Source organism: Rhamphochromis longiceps, linkage group LG9 (genome assembly GCF_057381845.1).
Source record: "Rhamphochromis longiceps isolate RC_006_pf linkage group LG9, R_longiceps_female_GT1.1, whole genome shotgun sequence".
In the NCBI taxonomy this organism is placed as follows: Eukaryota; Metazoa; Chordata; class Actinopteri; order Cichliformes; family Cichlidae; genus Rhamphochromis; species Rhamphochromis longiceps.
The window spans coordinates 10,131,070-10,149,804 of NC_140565.1; the positions used below are offsets into that span (position 1 = coordinate 10,131,070).

General features: G+C 39.4%; 1 protein-coding gene across 2 annotated transcripts; it reads right to left on the reverse strand.

Annotated features, from left to right (window-relative positions):
* Nucleotides 1–2,044: 2,044 nt before the first annotated feature.
* Nucleotides 2,045–15,599, reverse strand: LOC146661657 (copine-3-like). Of its 2 annotated transcripts, none has more exons than XM_085418182.1 (16): nucleotides 15,455–15,599; nucleotides 11,708–11,896; nucleotides 11,387–11,566; nucleotides 11,191–11,265; nucleotides 11,026–11,097; nucleotides 9,549–9,629; nucleotides 9,344–9,433; nucleotides 7,281–7,379; nucleotides 7,053–7,139; nucleotides 6,830–6,889; nucleotides 6,543–6,676; nucleotides 5,576–5,630; nucleotides 5,400–5,451; nucleotides 4,317–4,450; nucleotides 3,979–4,215; nucleotides 2,045–3,351 (listed from the first exon to the last, which is right to left on the reverse strand). In XM_085418182.1, the coding sequence occupies exons 2-16, from the start codon at nucleotides 11,864–11,866 to the stop codon at nucleotides 3,208–3,210; spliced, it is 1,659 nt and encodes a 552-aa protein (XP_085274308.1). In that variant the 5' UTR covers nucleotides 11,867–11,896; nucleotides 15,455–15,599; the 3' UTR covers nucleotides 2,045–3,207. The 2 variants fall into 2 exon arrangements, with proteins under 2 accessions (XP_085274308.1, XP_085274309.1); XM_085418183.1 differs by having other exon boundaries at nucleotides 3,209–3,892.
* Nucleotides 15,600–18,735: the final 3,136 nt, after the last annotated feature.

Here is an 18,735-nt window from a genome sequence, read left to right on the forward strand (position 1 = left end):
CACAAGCAAAATAATTCCAAGAAGACCTCCTTCCAAGGTTCCAGGAATGTCACAAACTGGATGGGCACTCTCTGCCATTTGCTTTGTTTCTTTCAAGAAGTCGTATTGTATGGCACATCTCAGTTTGTAAGTCTTGCAATTCAGAGTCATATATGGAGAAATGATCTCACCTATCTATAATGGGAAGGAATATAGAGACTGTAAAGGCATCTTTGCTGTTGACATTTGTTTTCTGTCCAAATGTAGATAAGACTAAGACTATCAGACAGTCTGCTAGATGTTTGTTTTGGTCTTTTTGATTTGGCAATGGTAGAAAGATGGCAACTACTGCATGTTTCAGTGGCTATACGCCACAGCTCATCAAAGCTCTCCTCTTTGAGGCAGTCTTCAAACGTCTGTCGGAGGCTTCATTAAGGTCGGCTGCTTTGGCAGGGTCCATATTTATTGACTGGAGCTTCTCAGACAAAATCTTTGTTTCACGTAGAAATTTTCTGAAGACCATAAGGAGTCCCGTGGAGTCAGTCTGAGAGCGTAATCCTCTTGCATCTACAGCATTTTGTGGATTTTCCTCCAGCGCTCTCATTACTGCAGACAACCTGCCAGGAAGGGTTTTATGCGTAGCAAAGCAACAGGACCACCTAGGGTCACTCAGTTTTGGTCATTCTTGTGCTGGCATACCGAACATTTCTTTTTGAATATTAATCTGATTATTGTGATGTGAGCCTGACATGAATGTATACAGTCTTTCCAGCAGTGAAAAAACATGCAGCTTCTGCGACATCTTTCACAGAGTCAGCACCACGTTCTCTTTATATTACATCTCTGACTTCTCCAGACATCAAATGATCTTCTCTCTTAAACTGGAAGCATCCAATTGTTCTGCTCTTTGGTATTCAAGGAAGCTCTCCTGAGTCGCACCATCATAATAATATCTTACAACTAGAGACGACTGCTCAGTTTTTGTTTTTTATGTCCTTTGTCTCATGTGTCAAAATAGAAAAATGTTAACTTTCTTTAACATTCTTGAGGATTTCCTCACTCACCACTTCAGCTAAACATCCCAGAATCTCCTTTTGAGTGCTTTTGCTGATATATTTTGCGTTTGTGGGACCTTGTGACGGTCGTCTTTTCACTAATGCATCATGTTTGCTTATTAGATCTAAGATCTTAAGGACATTTCTCTGGTTTTGTGAGGTTTCTGTTTCATCATGGCCATGTTCAGAAAGGTTTTGAGTGGCTGTCAAATTTCAGTCAGAGTTTGACTATAATTCTGATTTTTAATAACTTACTGTTTGTACCATTTCTACCACTCACTGAGGAAACTTGTTTTTGTTGCTCCGTGAAGTGTTTTGGGTAATATTTTTAAATGTGGCCGCACTACTGCATGTGATTAATGTATGTACTAAACCATCCATAACCTTCAGCAGACATTTAATTCATTACAAACTTATTTGTCTTAAACGTTTTGTGTTAAAACATCACCAGGAGAAACTGATTTCACCTGGAGAAAGTTGGGCTGCTCAGTGGCTTCACTCCGCTGCGTTGCAGACCATCGCGTGAGCATTTGTTTTTCAGAGACCTAAGATTATATTTACAATTATTTAATTTTAGTGAATTAAAATTTAACTTAAAGGGTATAAGAGGCTTTTGGACAAACAAGCAAGTATTTTAAAAGCAGCACTCTACAACACGGGTGCAACACAAATGAGCACAATATAGAAATACCTAAATGAAGTAATAGTGGATTAAAGTAGTAAATGTAATTAGTGACATTCCTACTGGTTAAACGCTTGCTCTAATCTCATGTTAATGAAAAATAACAGTACTCAAGCCCAATCGCATTATCACATCATTGAGTCATATCTGCCTCCGGACTTTTGAAAATGATGCTGCCTTAATATATATCATTGCTCTTTCTAGGTCAGCGTTCTTCCAAGTTTGCAGTCATGGCATTTCATTCTGTCGCAGTATCTAATGATTTATTTTGTAGGTATTACTGGAAAATAAAAGCATACGAGACACACTTCAATATATTTATATTTATTATTGTTACTTTTATTGTATTACCTGCAAAAATATATATAAAGAGAAAATAAAACAGAATAATAAGGAATATAAATAGCATTGAATAAAAAAAAAACACCAAAAATTCATTTTTTTTAAAATATAGATTTATACCAAAACTGACAGGGAAGAGATTTTGCTTTAGTTGCACCAGTGAGTTGAAGTCTCACCTGTAAAGCTAAGAAATATTTCTTGAACTGGGTTACACACAGACACAAAGAACAACATGCGAAACTGGCTGTTGCAGTATTTTTCACCATGACAAGAATGCAGAAGGATAACTCCTGGTATTTTTCCTTCCACTGTGTTTTATATCAAAGTAAAATACTGACAAAGTTAGCGTCCATTACAAAGACATGTATAGTGCATAAGGCAACGCCACAGTCATCAGTGTAAACAGCTCCAAATATCAACAATGAATTTACACATACACCAAGGGAAATGTATCGGGGGATTTAATAAATGTTGAAGTACATTTTTTGCTACTTCCTCTTAAGACAAAGTAAAAATCAAAAAAGTACACTGTGTAAAAAAAGGATTTTCTTAATCACTTTGATTCTTTTTGGTTAAGACATGCAAGCACATTTAGTATTTTTAATCAAAATCACATAACTGTAAAAAAGTCTATAAAAACAAAACAACAAATGTATTATTTTGAACATCGGGATCAGTACATATGGATTCATTTTGTAAAACTTACTGCATCACACCTGAAATCTGCTGGAAATATTAAATTGAAATGTATTAAACTGAAATGTATATTTTCCATTACAACATGAAATGTGAAAACCAACAAAGAAGTTATGGCTGTAATACAGAGGAGATGAGATCAGCACAAACTTGGAGTACCCAGTTAAATACTCCAGGCCCTGTCATGTGACTAACAGTCAACAACTCACCCAATACAACACAGTTACAATAAATCCTTTAATAAAGGTAATAAAATAAAAGCAACATTTATATCTGGCACTTAACTGACATAAATTTCCACATATTAGCAAATATTAGGAAATCTTTGATAACATTAATGCTGTATGGCTTTACCCTGTAGCTGCAGGAAGTTTTCCTAAAAAATTCCAGGTGAGGAATCACAAGACATTTGTAGGTAAGACATTAAGAAGGAAAGATAGTTTTCAGAATAAATCACAGAAGGGGTGGCGCAGATGCTGAGAGGTCAGAAGTAGGTGTGCAGCTCTCAAGCGGCTTCAAATTGAAGGTGTTGAAGAAGCCAGACACCTGATCTGGGATTTCTGCCAGGACGCTCTGAGCAAGCAGTTCTTTAGGACACTGAGACAAAGGGCAGAGACAGAGCAACAGTGAAAGTGTGCCAAACACACACACAGAAACATGCAGTTAGAAAAGAAAGCAGGGAGGTTGCAGAGCTGCAGCTGTAATTTGAGCATAGCACCAAGAGAAGGTGTTTAAAGTTTAAGCTAGTCACATGTTCTTACAGCCAATAAAACCAGAACTAGAAAAGCTAGAAAACTTCACATGGCTTCGACAGAGTCGTGCATCATTAAGTTACCGTTTTGTGCTCATACAAACCTACAGTATATGATGACTTAATGCACCACGTACTGTGAACAATCAAGGCATGACATAACCTTGAAAAAGCAAGGTTACTATGATATTTATAAATCCTGATTGCAGCTCGGATCAAATGAAGGGAAGGATGAGGGGCACGATCAGCGTGTTGGTTGGGGTACTCCTGCACATTTTAGGTAGGACTCGGTTCAGTGGGGGGCTTCAGCTCAAATAACTTGAAGAAGGAGGCCAGTTGGTCAGGCAACTCTGCCAGTACACTTTGTGCAAGGGCTGCACTGCCCGCCTGAAATAAGATGTGCAAACATTCAAATGTTGGTGGTGTTGGTGCATCTGGACAAAGAGTGTGCTTTATAGCTTGCCACGGCTTACATTTTGGAACTTCCGGAATGGCACAAACTGCACGATGTCCCGCATGGCGTTCTCTCCTGTTGTCGAACGCAAAACTCCATCGTCTCCATCCAGGAACTCCATGGCACTGAAGTCCGCCCCTCCGACCCCGACGATGATGATAGACATGGGCAGACGAGAGGCGTTGACGATGGCGTTGCGCGTCTCGTCCATGTCCGTGATTACTCCATCAGTGATGATCAGGAGAACAAAGTATTGCTGTGAATCATCAGGACAACAGGAACAAAAAAAGCAGCAGAGTGGAGCAGTCAGTTGACATTAGGACTGCTTTGATTGATTCCAAACTTTCTGTGACTCACAGATGCAGTTTGCTGCTGCAGCGCCTGTCTTCCAAATTGGGCGACGTGGTTGATGATTGGGGAAAAGTTTGTTGGGCCGTAAAGCTTCACCTGAGGCAGACACTGCTGGTAGGCAGCAACCACACCCTCTACACCTGAAACACACACAAAAAACCATCATAAAGTCATGGGTCACAGTTACATGAAGGTGGATGAAATGTACCGTATCACCGCACTAAAGCACGTTGCTCAGACTGCAGGTTTACTGTAGTTGTGGTTTCTAGGATATTTAAAAGTAGAACAGGAGGCAGAGCCTTCAGCTTTCAGGTCTGTTTTATGTGCAAACAGCTCCCAGTTTGGATTCAGGAGACAGAAAACCTTTCTTCTTTTAAAATCAGCCTTAAAATGATGTCTTTTAATAAAGTTACAGCTGGATCAGGTGAACCTGAATCCTCCCTTATTTACACTGGAACAGGCCACTGAGGGCTTCCCATGATGCACTGTGTTTCTTCTTCACGCACCTCTTTAGACTCTCCATGTGTTAATTCACCACTCTGCATTTAATTATTAGTTATAATTCATCTTCGTCTTCTTCCCCTCAGCCCCAGCTGCTCAGGGCAGATCACTACCACTCACTGAGCCTGGTTCTGCTGGAGGTTTCTTCCTGTTAAAAGGGAGTTTTTCCTTCCCACTGTCGCCAAGTGCTTGCTCAAAAGAGGGTCATCTGATTGTTGGACTTTTCTCTCTAACACTGCAGGGTCTTTACCTTACAATACAAAGCACCTTAAGGCAACTGTTGTTGTGATTTGGCACTGTATACATAAAACTGTATTGAATTGAATTTTATACCCAAAGGTACGTCCATGTTTATTAAGCAATAGGTCACAACATAGAAATTAAATTATGAGAAGAACAAGATGCAAAAATAAATCTACTAATATGTTAAAATTAAAATATCTCTTATTTAGTGTAAAACATATAATTGTTTTCCCCGTGTTGCAGCTGTTCTGCACACTGGCAAATCTGAACATAGACTGACCTCCACTGTGCTAAATAACTGCTAATGTTTATACAAATCTCACATTACATTCAGTCTGTTATTACCTGCACAGAATGGATTGGATGGGTTGAAGTTGATGGGAAACTCGTGGTTGACCTGCACACATAAACAACCCAGATCCCAAATGATCGTATCTGCAATGGCTTACACTTACCTACAACACAAACAATCTTTCTGCCGCGTGTCACATGTACGCAAACATCAAAAGTGCAACAATCACCTGCCATGCAGGAGGAATCTGTGCTCCAAAACCAAAAGCAGGGAACATCTTATCACTGTGCAAAAGGAAGCAATACAAAAATAAAGACTGTTAATGTCAGTTTGTAAAGACCAGTGAACATTTAAAATTAAGTCTTTTCGTCAGACTCTTTACATTAATGTTCTTCATGGTTCTATTTAAACAAGACATCCTGGCCTTGCTTCTCACGCTGTTATGTTTTCACTTTGTTAATCATTTATTTTCCTGTAGTGCAAGAAAACTAGTGAATATCAGGATGATAAGCTGGTGCTCTGGCTTAATGCCTGTCAGCTGACATGCTGCATTAAGTGGTTTGCTGGGAATTCGGTTATCCATGCATTAGGAATGAACGCTCAAAATAACAGATAAGTACTGGTCAGATTATTAGTATTTTGCTGCTACTATCATGGTGAGAGCAGAGATCTATTATATTCATTCCCAGCAGCATATTCACCATGGGCCACCTTTGCTGCTAGCCCCCTCCCCTCTGTTTGAGCCACCTTTCTCCTGACTGACTCTCTCATTAACTTGAACAGGAGGAAGGTGGGTTCCTGTGCTGAGTTGGTAGTGTTCACACAGCCACGAGTAAAACAGTCTGAAGCTGGAGCTTTTGGCTCACAAGGGATTACATGCCCACACACTGACCTCATTATTTGAAACTTGTTGAATGTGGGCAACTAGTACTGTGATATATTAGGTCTTTCAAGGCTTGTAAGAATGATTGTGAGTTTGCCAAAGGCGAGGTGCATATTAAGACTTACAAACGACATGTTAAATTGCATTGAAATTACTGCAGATGAACTGATGAAGTGCACAGAAACCTTTAAGACTAGAAAAGAAAAAGTTACGGTGGAGCTTGTTTTTAAATCGGTCTGACTTATAATTTTTCTGAATGAAGGAAAACAGACTTACTTTCTGCACCTGCATAATCCTTTATGTATGTATTTACCTGTCGTAGTCCTGGATGACATTACCAACTGCCCAGATGGCTGCCAGGTACTCATTGTAGCCCTGAGGGTTGATGTAGTGGAGTGACTGGGGGAATTTGGGATCCCCATTGGAGCCTGTGAAGTCAATTGCAATCTGCGCCGCCCCCAGAGGGATGTGTTGCATTTTTTAATAAACGTCAGTTAATTATGAATGAATCATAAAATGTCAACGTCAGTTAAATATTTCAGGTGTGTCTCCAAATGATAACTGGAAGGATTCGGATTAACAAATAAATGTGAAACTCACAGTGAAGTTAATCTGACAGCCTCCCATTATGTAATCCAGAAACGTGTACTGCCTCACTATCTGTAAACACCACAAGAGTTACTGTGCAGTAGTACTTATCTATTAAGAAGGGTAAACATGTTGTTTTTTGTGCTCCAGCAGATAAACAACAGGACGAATGATATATCTAAAAACATAAGAAAACATATCAAACACATATTAAAAACATCTAAAACCAGAGTACCTTGCTTTTTTTTATGACGATGATGCCAGAGTTTTTATATCCTTTCTTCTTCTCTTTTTTTTTGCTGTTGATGCAATCAAATTCCGCCTGTGAAGAAGAGAAACACAGCATACAGGTGTCAGGATGTACTTCCCCCCCTCTGCTTACTCTTAAGCAAAATGTTCAAACTGGTAAACACACACACACACACACACACACACACACACACACACACACACATGAACTCACCGCAAATGTTTCTGTTGCCTGCTGGATTTGACTGAGCGAGGTCTGAAATGTTCCAATGAAGTCGTGATCGCCACTGTTGTTGTGGTCATAACAGTCAATCTAGCGAACAGAGACAGCGAGGAGAGGTGAGACTTGGAATCACCAAATTTTGCACCGAAATGATCAGCGGCGCTTGGAAATCAAAGTAGGTGAGGCAAAAGCATGGTGGGTGTGAAGCTTCAAATGTAAGGCGACTTCATGATACTAAAACGTCAACCAGAAACACACACACACACACACACAGAGGCCATCTAAGCTGGCAAATGGGGTGACAGAGTTCCTCCTTTAGAGCGATTGCAGGACCTGCTCACAGTCACACACAGTAGATTCTGTAACACTTTCGGCATTGAGAGAACACAGAAAACACAAACAGCTCCATACACAGCATGGACATCTTAGGCCTCAGTCACACGGGCCTATAAACCAGTCTGTCGGTGACCCCTCAGTAACCTCTGTTGACTAGGAAAAATCTAAATTCCCAGACCGGGTGGCAAGTGGTTACTGAAGGTTGCTGGATGTCGCTACGTAAAATCAGTTGCAAAGATGGAGCTACACCAAAAACCTCCCCGTCTGTGGCAAGCAGTTGGTGTGGAAGATGCAAATTTGTCTGCAAACACGTGCTATTTGTTCTCCAATCTGTAGTGAAACTTGAAAAAGCTTCATTGAACATTTGAAAAAGGAAACGCGGATTGTCACTCCCAAAGCTAACGTTGTGCTTTAGCACTGCACTGACACTCTTCAATCGGCACAACTTTCACTTTGAAGGTGAACAGTCCCTGTTTCCAGTTTGCATATTCCACTGCCGTTTAGAGAATAGCTTGTGTTTGCAGACACATCTGCATCTTCCATTCAGTGAAGTGGCAACTGCAGCAACCCGCTAGCAACCAAAGCGATCGCAAGGATTGTTATGCAGCACCGTATTCCTCTTTACAACTAATTTCACACTGGTGACTCTTCAACAGCTATGAAAGCTAATGGGTAAGTAAAACAATGGATCCATCTTAATGGAAAACTTGTCCCATTTGGAAAACTGACCCCTTGGTTAGCTTACCTAAACCAATATATCAAATTAAATAGAATCAGTGGGCTACTTTGAGCTTCTCCCTTATTCACAGGGGTCGCCACAGCAGATAGCTCTGTATGTTTGATTTGGCAAATTTTTTGCTCTTCCTGACACAACCCTCAACGGCTTTGTGTCTCCTCCCAGGATCAAAATGGGATATAGTGTGGAGCCACCAAATACAATCACCAGTAAACTTCATAAATAAGCTTCATATCCTGTTTAACAGGAATATTTGAAGGTTCAAAAAGATGCTTTTGTCAGCTGTTTTTGTAATCAGAGATCATTTTTGGACATAAAGTGTTGTTAATTACATTTGATTAAAGGCGCTCCCAGACTGTGTCAGTAAACGATCAGGTAAATTTAACCAATGGGCCAAACTCCTTGAAAGTGTGCGTTCCTTTAAGATAGATGTAGATGCATCCAGGACTTGAGCCGGTCCTGTCACAGACCCTGCATCCTTCACATTAACAGCATTCCATGTTGACACTGTCGACAGTTACCTCACGTGTACTGCTGACTGGAAAGCATCTCTTCCTGATAAGTTTGCCTTAATAAGAGTTAGAGGATGGAAACAACATAAACGAATACTCACAACAAATCTTTAGTGGCAGTAAGATCAAGGATATGCAAGTTATGCAAGAGGGAGACAACAGAGGACGTTTACGGTTCAAATCTTTCGAGATGAAAAACGGTGAAGATAAAAGCTTCAGTAGTCATAATGTTTGTTTTTAGGATATATGTGTAAAAAAAAACAAAAAACTTTCTAACGATGCCTATGTTGTCTCCCTGCTACACTGGCTATCAGCCAGTGTGGTGTTTTAAACATCAGCACCACTCCAGAATTTCACAATTAGTGCATAACAACTTTCCAGTTTTACTGGCTGCTTCACATCATTCAGCTCTGCAGACAGTTAGGAAAAAAAGAAACCAGCATACTTTATGTGTGTATGAGTGTGCGTACCTTGATAGGTTTCTCAACATCGCCTGCGCAAAGTGACTGAATTGGGATTTGGAATGGTCTCCAAACAGGATTTAGGTTATTTTTCACCACCTGCACAACAACACAGATACAGAAAGACTTCCTCTGTTGGGAGATGTAACTGTACAAACGTAAAACACTTTCCCTGTGCGCCAGAAAGCCTCAAACACAATGAGTGCAGGTTTACCTCTGTCCTGTGAGCCAGCTGCCATCCAGTTTCTGTCTGCTTGTAGAATTCCAGGAAAGGGTCGGATTTGCCAAAAAAATCCTGGAGATAAAAGGGAGGAAAAAGCAGGCAAACACAGATTACACTGTAAATTCTAAAGTGAGGATAAAGTGATGACATGTTTTATACCACCATAACACGATATCGATCACTGCTCATCAGCTGCCTTTACCCTTTTTCACCTGGAGTTACGTCCAGCTAACTGTGTCCAAGAGTCATTACTAAACTAAACTTACTAAACAGGCACAGCTTGAGTTGTCCAATCACATTTCAGAGAATTTTCAGATTCAATAATCTTAGCTGTCACATCCCTGACACTTAAAAAGTTTGGCTTCACGTGGAAATGTCTTCGTTTGGGAAAGAAAGACATTTGTATTTTTGCATTTAATAGAACTTTGAATTGATCAGAAATGCTATCAGTGACAATTAAAGGTTAACGGAGACATTCATCAAAAATCATTTTGAAAAGATCCACATTCTGTAGGTGCACATTGTGTTACCTAATGCACACCTAACGGATCAAACACATCTGAACCCGGACAATCTGTCTCTCAGAATCCAGAGGCCAACCAACGATCTGTAAGGTCTCTTTTCCCCCCACTTGCTAAATTGTACTCTGGTTCCTATTCTAGGGTGACTGTAGCTCATGAGGTCATGTGCTGGTGGGAAGGTTGGTGGTTCGATCCCTGTCTCCCCCTCTGTGATGCATCTAGGGGCAAGATACTAATTCTAAGTTGCTCTCTGATGCATCTGTCACAGTATGAATAGAAAGCACTTCAAAGGATGGTTGGAGGTGAATGTGGCATGTTGTATAAAGCACTTTGAGTGCTCTGGGTGAGTAGAAAAGTGCTATATAAGAATCAGTCCATTTACCATATCTGTCCTTCTATTCTGGGAAGAGCATTGTTCTCTGCAAACTCTCACCACTGTGTGAAATCATTGAGAAATGCCTGCATGGAGTGGCAATCCTTGTTTTAAAAGGAAGAACAGTCTGGCTAATTTTCTGGCCTTTTAACACAATACACTTGCAGCTTCATGAAAAGTTTCCCAGTACAACAGATTATGGTGGTTTGTGAGGAAACTGGTACATGCTTCCCTATGAATTCAACTTCCCAATTGCTATGATTTCAACTCTTAACTAACTAAATTGTTGGTTGTGTAATCCAAAAAATGTGTCACTGAAACAAAGCTTTTCATTGGAAACACTGCAAATGTGTGCCTACGACCACTGATTCTCACCCAAAACAATTTTAATCAGTTCAAGTGCTTTTCTTTAAATATAAAAAAAAACCTTTCAAAGTGGCACAAACTTTTGATGAGTGGTGTTAAATGTTTTTCTAATCATAAACTGTGACCAGTAAGAGTCAGTAACTTCAGTCAAATCATCCGCGTAAAGATTTCTGATTACAGGAACATAATTCCTTCTAGTCTAAGACACCTTCTTGTCCAGTTTTCTTGCTGCGACTTCAAATGCCACCACTCTGTTGTCAGTCATTTCTTCTGCACATATCTAGAGAGCAAGAAGCAGTTTTGCATTAAAAATGTGAAATAAGTTCACTCAGATTTCACCAAATCACTGCGTCCCTCACTCAAAGAAACTCACAGTAATGGTTCCCTTTCCTGCAGGCATCTTGTCCTTCTTAACAAGTGGTTTTGTTAGTTTTCTTGAGGACACGATCTGAACAGAAAGACACATCTTAGTCATCACTAAACAACGCCAATACCACTTCCCACCACTTATAGCTCTTTCAGTATATATATAGACAAATGGCTTGTAATGAAAATCAAAGATGGCAAACCTGTCCCAAGGTACACTCCAGCTGTCCCAGGAAGTCAGCCTCTTGCAGACTGCAGTTTTCAGTATCAATATCGTGCACTTCAAACCTCAACTTCTGCACCATCTCAAAGTAGTAGTCGAGGACAATAGGCTTGGAAAACTTGGGACTGAGGCAGTTCTCGATTTTCTCCGTGCGACCAACCTAACACAAACACGTTTCACAGTCAGGGATTTTCTTTTAGGAACTTTTAAAGTTGAGCTGTTGCCCTAAAACTGGAAATTGATAACTCTAATTTTTTTAAGAGTAAGGCCTTTCAAATCCACACAACAAAAACCTACTTACCTCAAACCAGTGGTTTCCAGAGGAGTTCATGAAAAGCACGCATAGAGGGTCGGACTTTGAGAATGCATCCATGTCGAGCAGATGGTCACAGGAGATGCTCAGCGACACCTTGGTCACACAGTCTGCGACCCTCGTCTGCTGGACTCCAACTGCCGCCATCGCAGCCCGGAAACGCTCAACTCACAAGAGCTGATAACCATAAATGTGGGTAAACAGAAAATGAACATGGAGAACATAGAATACAGTATTGTGCAAAAGTCTTGTGCCCCCCTTAAACGTTTCATTTAAAATAGGTGCAGCAATTTACTGAAAGATGCAAAGATACATAAATTCAAATGAACTTGGAAGTCAGTGTCTGGAATTACTGCCTTTATGCCTCAATGGAGCCAGAACTCTCTTAGGCAAGCTCTATAGTAATTTCTGTGATCTTCAGGAACAATTCTCCAGGCTTTCCAGGCAGGACTTTTAAAGCTTTTCTCCGATTTTGTCTCCTTTTGTTCTGTTCTTTGTTGAGATGATCCCAACTGCTTCCATCGGCCCCTCTGGTGATGGCCAGAGGGGCCGATGGCGTGATATGGCAGCCTCGCTTCTGTCAGTCTGCCCCAGGGCAGCTGTGGCTACAACTGTAGCTTGCCTCCACCAGTGTATGAATGTGAGAGTGAATGAATAGTGGTATTGTAAAGCGCTTTGGGTGCCTTGAAAAGCGCTATATAAATCCAATCCATTATTATTATTATTATTATGTTCAAATCTAACAGGCGGAGGCCAATCCATGACTGATATGGTTCCTTTGTGTGTGTGTTTTTTACCCGGGTATGTTTTTAGTTATTTGGCAGTGTGTTTGGGATTATTTTCAGGCTGAAAAATGAAGCCACTGCCAATCAGACGCTTTACAGATGCTACAGGTAAGGTGGATCAAAATCCTCTTCTGCATTCATAATTCCATTGATTTTGAGAAAATCTCCAATACATCCACAATATTTTATCCATGGCTATAAACACACACCTCTCTCCTGACCTCCTCTGGTTTTTTATTTTTATTGTTTTATAATTTAGACAGTCGCTGTGCGAGCGTGCAGGTGGTTTCTCATTCAAGTCAATTCACTTAAATTTTATTTATTTATAAAGCACCAAATCACAACAACAGTTGCCTCAAGGCACTATTGTAAGGTAAAGACCCTTTACTAATACAAAGCAGAGAGAAAACCCCAATCATATGACTCCCAATGAGTAAGGGCTTTGGTGACAGTGGGAAGGAAAAACTTCCTTTTAACTGGAAGAAATCTCCAGAAGAACCTAGCTCGAGGAGGGGCAGCCATCTGCAGCCAGTTGTTTTCTCTGCTGCTCTTCCCTCTCTCTTGACGATGTGCATGGAGAAGTAACTGTGCAGTTACTTCATGTGAAGTAACTGCACAGAATTTCTGTTTTATGTAAACAGCTTTGGCGGAATAAACCCACTTCAGCTGGCAAAGGAACAACCAACTCAATTAAAACACTTAATTCACACCACACAACGCCGATTGCAGCAACATAGAGTTGAAGGCCAGACTAGCTACACACACATGCAAATTAAAGGCTAGGTTTTTTTTTGGGGGGGGGGGGGGGGGGGGTTAAACCTCCTGGTTTCTAATGTAATTGTTTAAATGCACATAAACTGTACTTGCTGTCACCTGCACCTAGACTGAAACATAACTTTGCTGTTTACATGTGTCCAAAAACCTTTAGGCGTCTGCAGTACCGGGGGAACCTGTCACGTTCAGTGTGACTGTAAGTTTAGGGTACCCTTGGTTCAGCTGCTAGGTGTTTTTTTTTTTAATTTTAATTGTTTTGTTTTTATGGCTCATAAAAAACTATTTGAATAGCAGACTTTTATTTTTTATGTAAAATTGTTAGAAGCTTTCTGATGTTGTCTACTTGTTAACAGAATTAAATGTTCAGCCACAGGATTTGTCATTGTAAAACAAATCTCATTTTAAATGGGTGATATAACATATTATTACATTAATTATGCAATAAAAGCCCCAGATTTTTACCTTAAAGTCACATAATAAAATTAAGTATAAATAAAGTAAATAAAGTAATCTGGGCGCTACAGCTTTAAGCAGCTTCGCGCGCTCCCGCGGGCGGCAATTTCTTTTTGGCACAACACCTGGAGCTCAGGGGCAAAACAATCGCATGAGTGCTGCTGTTTGACTGAGGAAGAATAAAGTCTATATTTAATGTCAAAAACCTATTTTTTCTAACATCTGTATTTCCCTGTTTTAACTACAGAAAGTTTTCATTATGTCATGATTGTATATTTCCATGATTTCATGGTATTTTTTCAGGCGCTCCAGCTACTGCAGTATTGCTGTTTTGCCACAGCTGTTTTCTTTTTTTAAAGGCTGTTTTAGATGCTTTCTTTCTTTCTTTTTTATTGTTTTGTTTGAATGGTTCACAGGTCAGTGTTAAATGGCTTAACAAACACAAAACATTCCTGCGAAAATGGTCAGGTACAAGGACCGGACTGAGGAGTGGTCAATGTCCAAAGAGAAAGCCTGGTGAACGATTGCTCAAGAACCTACATAAATGTGTGGCTGCTTGGAAGCGAAAAATAAAGAAATCAGTGATGACTCAAGACTTTTGCACAGATTATTTGTCAGCCAAATAATCAGTCACCATATTATTGATCTATTACATTATATTAAAACACATGATTAGTATTTTAGTGTAATATCTGTTAGCTTTCTAGTTAATGTTCTCATTCAAAGCCATTTAGAAATTACAGATGTACTAATAATAATGCACAGTCAGTGGAAGATGCTTTTATATACATGATATGTTATACATTGTATTTTAATGTACATATTACATTTGGATTTGGGTTGATCATTTACATAAAAACCAACCACCATGAAGCAGTGGAGGACGTGACCAGCAGGGAAATACCAGCATAGAGAATGAATCATATCCGTTATATCAAAATATCTATGCCGATACTCCCCTCAACACGTGTTTCCATGTATTTTGCAACTATCTTTGTGTTATTGTTCATACTCCGTGTTCTACAATATAATAAAACTAATCCTTTTTGGTCACTTAAAACATCTTTATATAACTGTCAGCGTATATTTGTTGGGACTTCTGCCTTCTTGGCCTGACCTTTCTTGAAAAAGACGTTTTAAATGTCAATGAGACTTTTACACTGATAAATAAAGAATTTATCAAAGTTGCTTTGCCAAAAAAAAAGGCTGAAGCTTCCATCTCGTGACAGAAATATCCTTTCTATCTTAAAAATGTCTCGATATCATTCACGAGATATGTTTGACACACATTTCCCAGATTATAGAACAAGAAGTCAATAAGATAAGATAAGATAACCTTTATTAGTCCCACACGTGGGAAATTTGTTTTGTCACAGCAGGAAGTGGACAGTGCAAAAGTTATGACGCAAAAATTAGAATACAAATCCATCAGAGACAACTGACAAACATTATTACATAGTAAATAAACCTTAATTAACGTTACAATATTAGATTTAGTTGCCTAAAAACTTCTCTAAAGAAACACAGAAAGGTTGTGGCTGTTCACATAAACACCACGCGAAAAGCCACACCTACGAACTCTGTCGTTAAGTTGAATGGGTTTATTATCAGCGACAGTCACATGACGCGAGAAAAAGTATATACACACTCTGTGGGAATTCATCAGCAGCGCTTAAACTCTTGAACAATTGCAAATGTCAAGACTAGCGCGGTGGTAGCTTACCTCGTAAGCCTGCTTGCTAGCGACACTGCTGCGGTGCTGTGGTTTGTTTCCAGCTGCTGCAGCAACAGCACAGCTAGCTCGGTGGTGGTGGGCGGAGTCCAGTGCGCTCACTTCACGTACCGACCGCAAACACGACCTCCCAAATCAACTGTACGAACTACATGAGACCAAAAGGTATAAAACTCACACACAAACACATATACTGTAAAAATAATAAACAAGGACACAACTTTTGCCATTACGAAGTCAGCCCAAAAGCTTATAATAGCCATGCGGGTGGTGTATGGAGGACTATTAGTGTCGCGGAAATGACAATGACCTATTTTATTTAATAGTAAACGATAAAAACACATGAATTCGTACATTTATTTAGAATTAAAGTGACACCATAATTTAAGTAAATTACCAACCAGCTCACTACTTCGTGTTCACGTGATCGTTGAGCCCATTCTTAGCAGCTAACACGGATGTCAAACATAAAGCCCGGGGGCCACAATCGGCCCGGCAAAGACTCCAATCTGGCCTTCTTGACAGCTTTGGAAAATATGTAGGAAAGTATACATGTTTGGACTTTTAACTGTAGTTTAAGTATGTAAGTTAAACAATTAAATGGCAGAAAAGTTCCCATTTCTTAACTGTCTACTACAGAAATTTCAGTTTAAAGATTGTAAGTTGTGAATCAACAAAAATGTAATGATTTTTAGATATAGGACAGTCTGGTGAGCTACCAGAACGTTTTCAGTAATTTTATATATTTATCATGCAGAAAACTGAGATGTGTTATTGAAATTGCACATCCTTAACTCTTATTAAGATTTTCCCTTGCCCTGCCTACTTAAGATCATAGTGGGTTATATGTAGTCATCAGTGTAAAATGATTTTAACATCTGCCCCAAACTTTCCATAAAAGGCATCATGCTAACACAGCTGGAAACTGGACAAAATCTTCAAAATACCTCTCCGAAAAAAAAGAAATTCTAAAACTCCTCAGTTCTTGTTATGAAAAACAGTGAGGACCATTAATGTGTGGGAAAGCCCAAAAATGTTTATAGTGTGTAGTGGTCCCTTCAAAAACAAGTATAGCTGTTTTGGTGTCATTTAATAAAGTAGCCTGACTTGTAAGACGTCTGTTTTCCAACAACCAGCATCTGTATTTGTGCATTAAATGGAGGACTTGTACAGAGAGATATCCACAGGCAGGAATGACTTCCTGTGTCTTTCAGTGGTGCATTTGAGTAATCTCACTCTATCAGTGAGCGTCCTCCTGTGACTGGCCAGCATGTCATGGAGTGGGTGGGAGGTCCAGCACTATCCTTATCTTGGACAACATCCGCCTCTCTGAAACCAACTTAAGGGAGTCCAGCTTCATCCCCACAACATTACTGGTCATGTTTATTGAGTTTGTTTTTCTGATCCTTCCAAGATATAATAGACTGTAGGATGTAGAATACAGCCTGTCTTTATATGAGCTTGCATTTATAACAAACAAAATTTACAAGAAATGGGAGGAAGAGGAAGGAAAGATTCACAGCAAAACAGTGAGAAGGTGGCTGAGGATATCTAAAAGAATAAAAAGCAAGAAAAAAACAGAAAAACCCATCTCTGCCTCCTACCACCTACACCCACTCCACTCCTTCTACCTTTTAGCTTAGAGATCTTAGAGAGATTGAAACTTATATTCTCATTTATCATTTTTTTAGGGTGTGCTAATTTTTTTTAATTGTTTTTTTTATAAGCCTCAGCACCCTAAAGCACTTAGTTAGGAGAGGAACTTGCTCTGTTTAAAGGAGAATGAATGCAATCTTTATTTAGCTACAGTATTACCATGTTATGACATGTTATGTGAGGTGGTATTACATCTCAGGGTTGCCAAGAGGGGTTTGAACCCTTTAGTTGCCTAGCTAATTCATGCTGCCTTAAAATGTCAGATTAAACTGCAGGTTAACTGAATTTCCATTTTAGTGCATGTGAACTGAAAGGAAAACTAAATGACTACAAATTCAAAAGCTTATAGGAAAATCCCCTATTCTCAAGTTGAGTGTTTGTTTTTGTAAATCCCTTTTTAATAATCATAAAAAAAAACTACAGTATTTACAAATGCCTCAAAAGATCTCTCCACATTTGTCTTTTTCCTGTGCAGTTAGTTCTTAGTTAAGGAAATGTTTAAATACTTCTGTGACAACTGTAGTCCTCAATACAGCTTTCTCACAGAACGAACCAATCAAGTCCTACCAACGTGCGTGTTGAAACGAGAGCATGCTCCCTTTCACAATATGTTTTACATATTGGGACCTGATAAAAAATGATTATGTCCTGACATTAATAACAACAACACATGACATTTATTTAACAAAAACTAAGTGCACTCCATGATCCAGCAGCTTGTAGCACCAAAACTTCAAGTACAGTATAACGCGGTTCACCTTTTGTGCCCTTGCTGTTTCGCGGATTTTTTTTGTGCAATTTTGCATGGGTTTTTTTGTGTGTTTTTTTTTACAGCCCATTGTGTCCTGCATCCTGATTGGCTGTAGACCACTGTCAATCAATTTTGTGCCATGTCTCCTGTACAGTACAGAATGCATTCAGCTTGATTGCCAGCAGTGTGACTCTGAAGTGCTGTACTGTATGTTTGTAAGTTTGTAACAATATCGACGAAACATTTTGCACCTGTGGGTGCCTTTGGTTTCATTCTATAATACTGGACTTATTTTTCTATGAAAGTTTGAACTTTAAGAGTGTTTAAACAAGAGATGAAAGTGTGAAAATGTTCATGCCTGAAAAGTGTAAAAAGTGTGTAGTGAGGGGTTTTACAGCCTTAAACATCTATAATAACTGTAAAAAATAAAGTTGGCTACTTTGCAGATTTCACCTATCGTGGGTTATTTTTGGAAAGTAACTCCCGTGACAAACGAGGGCCCACTGTACCAGCTTTAAATCTGTGTTCTGTTCGTTGCATCATTTTACATCGTGAGCCACGTATGTTGATCTTGTGTGAAACTTCCTTTTCTGTCATTGTACAGACATTTAGCTACAATAAGACATTTAAATATAAAAAAAGAAGTGTAATTTACACAGCATGTTTAGCTGCACGATAAAGAAACCCTGCTGTAGTAACTGAAATAAATCTGTCAGCATACAGTTAAAAGTCTGAAATGTATGCCCTCCTTCACATTTTCCAAAGCCACCCAATGGGCCAGATTGAAGACTTTGGAGGGCCACTTCTGGCCCCCAGGCCTTATGTTTGACATGCCCAAAATTATGATGGAGGAGAATAGTTTATT

Coding starts and splice junctions, on each gene's coding strand:
- LOC146661657 (XM_085418182.1), bottom strand. CDS start 11,866: ATGGCGGCAGTTGGAGTCCAGCAGACGAGGGTCGCAGACTGTGTGACC. Junction 11,098..11,190: donor CAGGAAAGGGAACCATTACT/GTGAGTTTCTTT, acceptor CTTGCTCTCTAG/ATATGTGCAGAAGAAATGAC. Junction 7,380..9,343: donor ATGTTGAGAAACCTATCAAG/GTACGCACACTC, acceptor TCTGTTCGCTAG/ATTGACTGTTATGACCACAA.